Below are 9010 nucleotides of genomic sequence, written 5' to 3'. Positions count from 1 at the left end.
AGGATTTATTAAAAAAATAATAAAATAAAGAAATGACCGGTTGGCCACTTACCTTTATAGAACTGTTCAAATTTCTCTTTTTGAAAAGGACCTTTTTAACATCAGTGAGACTTTTTTACCCAAATAAATAAAGAATATATGAAAGTCAGTTTGCCAAAAACTGATTGCAATTTGTACTTTTTGATAGGAATGTTCTTTCTGGCTCAAAATGACTTAGTCATTCATGAGAGATACTTTTGATATGTTTCACAGATTATAGGCCAACAAGTCATTGAGATCAGATTAAATACAGGCAATGAGCATTTTGGCTCATCATTCAATCATAGCAGGGTGTACCTAACAAAGTGGCCGGTGAGTATATGTAAACCTTTCACAAAAGGTTCCGTGTGTCTCCAGCTTTGGCGCAAACCTGCACAGAACTGATATTTACGGTGGTGGCCAGCAGGTGGCGGTAATACACCTGCATTCTGGACGCCAACGGCCGAAACAAGAAGAAGAAGGAGCAGGAAGGAAGTTGCATCTGTGTGGTGTTCGAGGTGGCTGTTGTTGTTGTTACTTTGGCGTGCTCACCTGAGCGGCTGCAAACAAAACCAGAAGGACTCTGGATGTTTACGCTCATGTTGGTGGGCGGCGGAACAGTGCCGGGCGGCGGGACGCGGATGTAGCTGACGGTGCCGGGGAGTGCAGTCGGGTTCGCGGCTCAGCGTCGCCTCAACTGTCGAAGAAACAAAGTGGCTGCATCAGTTCAGAGGCGTGTGGGGAAGTTGGCCAGCAGTCACGGTCAGGTGTGACGTGCCTCTCCTTGCTTACGTAACCCGAGAGGCCTTTTCAGCCACCAGGTGTGTCCCTTACTTACAATTTTTTAAAACACCCTGAATCCCCGCTGTTAGTATCCAGGGCTGTAAAGACTGTAAAGGCGCAGAGGGTGGATTTAGCTTCCAGGGACGTGATGCAAACATCACGTCCCTAGCATCACGTGGACATCATGTGGACAGTGTAAAATATTTTCTCTCTGACGTGATTAATCATTGATTCTCATGGCTAAAATGAGCAATGCTGAACCCGGTATTGCCTGTTTTGTGGACGATTTCAAATGTTTTTCTCGGGTTTTGTGCTCTCTTCACCTGACTCATGATAACCAAGTGGAGGTAAACCTATGTTTTCCTGCTCAAAGGGGGACTTTTCTGCCTTTCTTTTTTTTTTTTTTTTTTTTTTGTGCAGAGGCACAGTTGGCTCAAAATTGTTAGGATGTGCCGAGATGTGGATGCATCCTTACCCAAACCCAAAGATTCAGTTAACATGATTTGACAGAAAAAGAGAATAAATGAGCACTGGATGGTAAAAACAAGCTTCAGTTGCCATTTGTTGTATTTGTATTAATGGCAGAGGTGGAAAGCAGCAAACAGGTGCAAGTCTAAAGGGTCTAAGTTCATTTTAACAGACCTGTATAATATAAAGTGTGTTGTGATGATTTGGCACTATGTAAATAAAACCCAACTGAAGTGAAAGCTACCTTCAGACGGCCTCTCAGAATTATTGAAGTGCCCCCATACAAACAAACTTCTTGTCCCAGCTTTAAGTCTGTTGGGATCTGCAGGGTTTCTCCTCAATGGAAGGCTTTTTGTTGCCCTCCAGAGAGGTTTAAGTCACAGCTTTCTCCCAGTAAGTTGCTTCTGTTCATCTGCACGCAGCGTTTTCAGTCAGAGAAATGTTTGATCTCTCATCCAAGTGCCTTCGTGAGTCTGAGCTGGCTGCAGGTTTACACAGCCTTGTAAGCACTGCAGCGCCATGACAACCAAAACCAGCACCAGTGCATATCAATGAGCCGCCAGCTCAGATTCATCAACGTGCAAAGTTTCATGACAATTAATCAGTGGCTGTGTCTGTTGTTCAGAGTTGAGGAATGGCTGCAATCCCAGCTTTGTGAGATGGTGAAATGTCCCCTCAGGCCCCCTCCTCAGCTCAGAGGTGGTTGTTCCCTTTTTGCTTATGTGGTGTCCTTATCAAGCCAGCATCCCTCCCTGTCCAGGATTTGCACATCCTCTTTATTTAAGGAATGGCCACTGGGCTGTAGGTGTAACCAGACTGCAGAGTCCCGACCTGACAAGGTAGCTCTTCTGTGTTGTAATCACTTAGCCAGAGGTTGTTTGGTTTCCCTGATGTGTAATTCTCTGCAGTCTTATTTTTTTTTTTGTCTCTTCACTGCTTCTTCCAATACTTGTGATATCTGAGGTTTTTGCAGCGGTTGTTTGTCTTTTCTGAGACGGTAAATAAAGGTATGTCTCACAGGGCTGGGTTTACGCTTACAACTCTGAATTTGTTAACCCACGATGAGCGAAACTCCAGGAACAGACTTAACTTCAACTCTTTGTCAGATACCAGGGTAACAGATTAGCAATCAACAGGTGTGAAATCACTGCCTACTACCAGTGGGTCAGTGAAATGGAAAATGGCGCCAGCATTCGTGGAAAATCTCTGATCTCTGTAGAGAGAGCAAGAGGGTCTAAATCTTTGTGTTTCCCTCATGATCAGTAATATTACAGCTTTAATTATTTTATTTATTTTTTCCCGTTGGCAACAAAGATTACAGCAGTGTTACTCTTCTATAAGCATTACTATCTGATCCTAAAACAGGACACTTACATTGTACTTGCTGACATCATATCAAATGTGGACATAAATTAAGTCTATGTTTGAATACTGTTTTTATATTTAGTCTTTACTCTGAAACACAGCCACAGCGAGCCTGCAGCTGAGAGAATAAAAACTAAACTTGTCACCATCAGGTTATGTTTAAAGTCAGCTGGAAGCGCCACGATTTCACTGAGTCTTTCATTTAGAGCATGTTTTCAGTTTTCTGCCGGGGGAATACGGTGCATGTGTGCAGGTTATTACGCCGTACCTTTAGTAAAACCACTGAATGAAGCACAAACTGTGCATATCATTGTCACTGAATGTGCATGCATTAATTTGGTGGTGCAGGAACTGTTTAAATGTTTCCTGCTGGAAGCACAGAGCGCACACCAAGAACACCTCTTCAGTCAGTCATTCACTCCACTCTGATCTCTCCTCTATCAGGCTCTGCGACAGGAAGCTTTAATGTTTCAGTGGATCCAGTTTAGAGTCTGAGAGCTCTAATTTGCAGCCGTCACCTTAGAAATAACCAGCAGCCCTGAGAGCGCAATAAAATTATTAATTGGAATTAAAGTCTTAATTTAACCTCTCTGTCAGAAACCACCAGATTAATGACTTTTCTTTTTAGTTTTTTTTTTTTTTTTTACATTCTTTAGAGATTTTTGATCACCATTTTATCATCATCTAATAATGTCTCTGATTAGATTAGGTGATCATTTTCTGTAGAAGAAAGTCTCATGACCCGTGAAATGCCCCTTTCAGATTGGTCACATGCTGCCAGCACCACCCCTTTAATGCGCAGGGGAAACCCCGGGTTAACTTAGTGAGTGTATAACCAGCTTTGTGTGACTGTTTATCCCGATCACCTGTGTTAGGGTAAGTGAATCCTAATAACAGAAAGATACCCTGGGTATGTTGGACAAGTTCATCAGCCTCCTTTGATGATTCGGTACCTAAAAAGGGACCTCCAACACAGCACTGTACTTTGCACATACTGCAAGAAAAACTGTTAAAGATGGAAAAAACACACCAACAAGTACAACCAGGCTAGAAGATGTGAGCAGGTGGTGACGTGCAGCCCAAATGTGAACACACGCTTCCATCTGACAGGAAGAGCAAACAGTGGAAATGAGGCTACACGGTGGAAAAGCAGCACTTTATGGAGCTGGCCTACAAATAAGGTTGAGAAAAATTTTGTATAAAGTGTCGACAACAGTGTTGCTTCCAATTCTGATGCAGGGACGGCACTTTTTTCCTCAACAGATCTGAGACCAGTGTCAAATCAATAATCTATATTCCGCCGTCTGAGGAAGGGACTGTAAATCATAGCCTCCGGCTTGACTAACCACATTGATGTAATCCAACACATTGCATTACTGTAGGTGCTGTAAAAGCTTCCTAATCTATGAAACCAAACTCATGTTCTTATGACTGCTACACCTCCACACTGCTCCCACTGACTGCTGCTGTCATCTGGTGAAGTAAATGCATAACGGTGTCATTGATAACTGGTATAGCTTTGTATGATCCACATAAAGCATTGGTGCATCCCCACTTCCAGAAATAATCTGGAACTGGGGATGAAGATGCGTTCTCATGAATATTGTATGTGCTGAACATTATCAACTCCTCTGTCTTTCAGGAAGTAACTTCGCTGACCAACATGGAACTGACAGGAGACCCAGGAGAGAGCCTGAGTCAGCAGGTAATTCAGACGGAGGGTTACACGAGAGTTTCAGTCTTATATGGAGATTTTGTCTCTTGTGACACATTTTGAAGGTCTCCTGCAGGTGTACGGAAATAATAACTTTGCTGATCCAGAGGGAAATTCATATGTCTGATGTAGCTCATCTGCTATTTGTATGAGCACTGAAAAAAACCGGATGGCTGTGGGTGCTGTGCAGGAGCTCTGTAGGTTTCTTTGACGCTGGTGGACGGCAGATCAAGGGTTTTCTGTTCTCTGGCAGGACAGTCAACACATTGTGAATCCAGTCAGGTGGGCGGAGAGAGAAACATGGTTAAAGTCTCCTGATGTTTAGTCTGTATCCTAGCAACAGTTTCACGAAGCTTCGGCTGTTCTTGGGTGGAATGTACACAAGTGATTATGATATGACTGAATTATCTTGGTCGCATACCAGCTGCCAGTAATTCAATGTCAGGGCAACACATCTACTCCTTGACAATGATATGTGGGATATGTGCAGGATTGCACCATCTCTGGTTCACAAATAAAGCCAGACCTCCACCTTTTTTCTTTCCACCAGCTTTAGCATCTCTGTCTCAGCGTATGAGGGTGAAACCAAGTAGAACAACATTAGAGTCTGAGATGTCCCAGTCTGTCATCTCCTCCTCTTTATACAGGGTGATTTTTTATTTTTTTATTGAGCATGGAACACCCATTGTTGGAAAAAGGATGACAGCTCCTGCAGAGCGGGGAGAGAGAACAGACCACACCCACGCATACACAAAATAAAACAGCACAACAGCTGCAACACCCAGAAAAAGACAAAAGATATGTGAGTGCACGAGTTGAGGTCCTGTTTGCATGAGAACGATTAGCTGGTTTTATAAAACTCTGTCATTTTTTTGTTTTTGAAAAGTAACACTTGCAGCAACATTTTAAAAATTATCGCCGTTCACACAGAACTGCAAGACGCTGAAAACGTACTTGTGTTAACAGGCCCTGAATCATCGTGAATGTCTCATCAGTGTCATGATTCACATAGCAATATTATTATTGTGTTCTCAAAAGTTTCCTAATGCCAGCAAACTACCTGATTAGGTTACTATGAGTGATGATGATGCAAACTTAGGAATGGCCCGTTTTTCTGCATGTGTCATTGATGGGTTAGTAAGCTGTACTCAGTGACTCTGAATGCCGCGGATTCTCTGCACAATGAAAACGTGGAGAGTGAGTGAGTGAGTGACCCACTTTCTGACTCAGCTGTGTCAAAGAGCGCTCTCTCTGAAAGAGATTAGTTATTCCCTGAGACAGACTGGCGCGAGTTTCGTGGGGTGGAGGAGGGTGTCCCCTCACCAAGTTATAAATCACAATGCATTCAGTGTTTTTATTTATATTTCCAATCATCAGTTTTTTTTCTCTCTCTCATATACTTTACATTATTCAACAAATGTCATTTACAGCCTTGGGTTTAAATGATCTTGCTCTGCTGTTTTCAGTTGCTAGCAGACATATTGGTTATATTGTTTATATTATCAAAACCATGTATTAGTTTGCCAGTGAGGAATGTGTGTAGAGATTCAGTGTTCAAAGTGTGTGTGAATGAATGGGTGGCTTTCAGGCAGGAAAAATGCCTTCATAAATAAGTGCACATTTTCATTCATTCACGCTGCTGTGGGAGCGATCTAATATGGCGGCCACCTTTGGGTTGTTGTGATCTCCACTCCCAAGCCTTTACTTTTGTACCTGCATGGCAACCAGGAAAGCACCTCCTTATATCAGCTGGAATAGGATGGCGTCTTCCAGATTTGTTCCATTTCTATGAAAAAAGCTCTTGTCTTGAGTAAAGGTATCTACATCTTCTAGAAAATAGGAGCATGTTTTATAAAGTAGTGACAATTTTCTGTGGAAATCCATGTGGCATCTAAAAAGGTTAGTAAAAGATGGAAGTGTGAGGAATATGTTGTGTGACCAGGAGGGAAAAAAGTGTTGACAGCGTGTGACAAGACCTTTTCAGAAAATACCTTCAGCCCATCACTAAATCTGACCCGTGAATGTCTGCCCCTTTTTATCTCCTCAGTGCAGCAACTGCGACTCCACCTTGGCCGCGTGTTGGTGTCTCGACTGTAACGAAGCTCTGTGCAGCATCTGTGTGTCGGCCCATCGCAGAGTCACGGTGACGAGATCGCACAGGCTCCTCCATCACCCGCCAGAAGGTAAAAAAACCAAAACCCCACAGCTACCGATCAATGTTTCATCACTGTTTACGGGCTCACAGTAACATCAATACCGGGACCAGGTTTGAAGGCAATGTTCTGTTTTATGGAGTAAAAAGAAAGAAGATAATTTTAAGTGTTAAAAGGACAAAGTCACTGTTCAACAGAAGGAGCACCAGAGTGTCAGTGTGATGACAAATCAATTTGGACCTTATGAAACTGCCAGATTCATGCTGTGTAGCCATCAGTGTGTTACCTGTCTCAACATGTGCCTTTGCAGGGTGGCTACGCAGGTAAACATGATTTCTCCACAGATAGTTAAAGAAACGACTCCGCATTAACTTCAAGAAGTCGAAGCATTTTCCTGTTATTTTTAGACATGAATAAACAAAAATGCATTTTAAATTTAACAACATTAAACTCTACTTCCTGTTACTTGGCTTGGAAACCCTAAATGTAAAGAGGGGAGACCTGACGGCTGAGCGGCTGTCGGGTTGCTGATGCTCTAAGATGTGAATCTCTGGTTTAAAAAATAAATCAATAAAAAAGGGGAAGATGACGACGGTGAGGGGAAACTGAAGATTAGTGGAGCAGGTTGGAGAGCATAAATATAGATGCCCTTATACACGATATAAAGATAAACTTCACTTTTACAGCATTTAGACTTGACCAGCAGCCTAAATAAACACAATTTAATTGCATAAAAATATAATAATACCTGGTCTTTGTAATGCTACTTAAAATGAGAAAAGAACAAGTGTTTGGCATGGAGGGGTTGAGCAGTATGTGAGTTCATCTAAAGGAGGAATGGAGGGTTTTTTAAGATTTTCTGTTCTGTTCTATGAGATGCAGTCAGAAGGTTCTGAGGACCTGCTCAAAGTCATCTCAGGCATGTGCAGACAGCTTCTGTTGTGCTGATATAGTCAGAAAGCATGCAAAACACCAGAGATGCTACTGCAAACTGCAGAAATAATTCATTAAAAGACCGTTTCAGTAAACTCTCAGGACGCAGGCAGAAACTCCCTGAGGACTCTGTTGGGAATGTTTGTGGAAAATATACATGGGAATATATACACTACTCACAAATATTTGGCTTTTGGGTGAAATTTCAGGACGAGCTACAGGTGTCCTGTCCTGGTTCATGATGAGGACGACTGTTTAAACACCAGCTCTAACTGAACCAGGACATTTATTGGTCGATTCGAGGATCAAACACCTGTTGTGAATTTTGCCGTTAAGCTCCTCGTTAGAGAACAGCAACTTGTGCAAAAAGTTCTGAAACATTTAACACTTGGACATGTGCATTCAAAAGCTTAGAGAAGGTCACATTAAGTTCACCTGTAAAGGTTTGAATGCATTTTAGGCTCGTCCTGAAATTTCACCCAAAAGCCAAATATCCCTAACTTTTTGTGAGTAGTGTACTTGTATATACGTATACAGTACAAGTATTGTTTTACGTGTGAGTGCATTATAACTTATTTATATTGTATGCTGTATACTCAGTGTGGGATCTTACTAATGTAACCAGTGTTAGTGTATACAGTTGGCTGGACTCGTTGAGCCATCATAAATGTCTCTGTGTGCTATGAAGTCACGGCTCCTTTGTAGTTAGTCACTGATTCTGGAAGTTCACCCTGAGTTCACTGAATAATGATGTAATCCATGTTATTTTTCACATATGAAGTAAACTGTGTTCTATACGCACGTAGTGCATAAGGTAAAAGTGTATAAGCGCATCTGTTTGAAGACAACTTTCAGTCAGTTTGTTTTACTAAAGATGTGAAGAACTGACTCCACAAACAGCCTGACAAAGTTTAGTGTTTCTGACCCGACGGGGGAAGGCGTAGACACACAGACTCTGACACCCCGGGCTGTTTTATAGGGCGTGGTCTGCTAAGCCCACCCTTTCTGTAAAATTCCACTCTGATCTCATCTGTGTGGATGTGTTCAGCTCAGAAAAACTGTTACTTTCCAGTTTCTGTGTTTTACAGGTCACTCTGACCTGTGAGACTCCAGGATCGCCCTCTCCTGACACAGTGGACTGCACGTGTGTCGTCCACTGTGGGCATGAAGGAAAACTTTGCCGTCCATAATATGTAGTAGATACTCAAACATGATATGTTGACCACTCCTGTGCGCTCTGTTTTGAGTTAAACACTCCTTAAAACATGTGAGGACTACATTTCTGATCACGTTTTGTCTAGTGCTGACCTATGTGATGATTCAGAGTTCAAACTTGAGGTGACTTTGGTGTTAACTACTTTTAGTAGAATCAAATGAGGTATAATCACAAACAAACTCTAATTATATAATTTGTAATCAATAATTATAATGATTATAATTATTATTGAGTAAACAATTATACTTTTAATCCATAAAATTTCAAACTGAAAGAAGGTCAAAGTGCATATATTTATGTAATATTCAGCACGTCCAGTTATTTTGTGATCTCTCCGTGGAGGTCAAAGGTTTCACCTCA

General features: G+C 41.9%; 1 protein-coding gene across 1 annotated transcript in view; it reads left to right on the top strand.

The window, feature by feature from the left end:
* Positions 1-478: 478 nt before the first annotated feature.
* trim33l (tripartite motif containing 33, like) overlaps positions 479-9010 on the top strand; it is a 26651-nt gene continuing 18119 nt past the window's right edge. The window contains exons 1-3 of the mRNA XM_030750238.1: positions 479-839; positions 4277-4339; positions 6396-6531. Of these exons, the coding sequence (XP_030606098.1) occupies positions 4298-4339; positions 6396-6531 (178 nt within the window). The 5' untranslated portion in view covers positions 479-839; positions 4277-4297. The remainder of the gene's footprint in view (positions 840-4276; positions 4340-6395; positions 6532-9010) is intronic.

Source organism: Archocentrus centrarchus, chromosome 16, assembly GCF_007364275.1.
Source record: "Archocentrus centrarchus isolate MPI-CPG fArcCen1 chromosome 16, fArcCen1, whole genome shotgun sequence".
Taxonomy (NCBI): domain Eukaryota; kingdom Metazoa; phylum Chordata; class Actinopteri; order Cichliformes; family Cichlidae; genus Archocentrus; species Archocentrus centrarchus.
The sequence above is the reverse complement of the archived record's forward strand: the minus strand, read 5'-3'. Positions and strand labels throughout refer to the sequence as shown.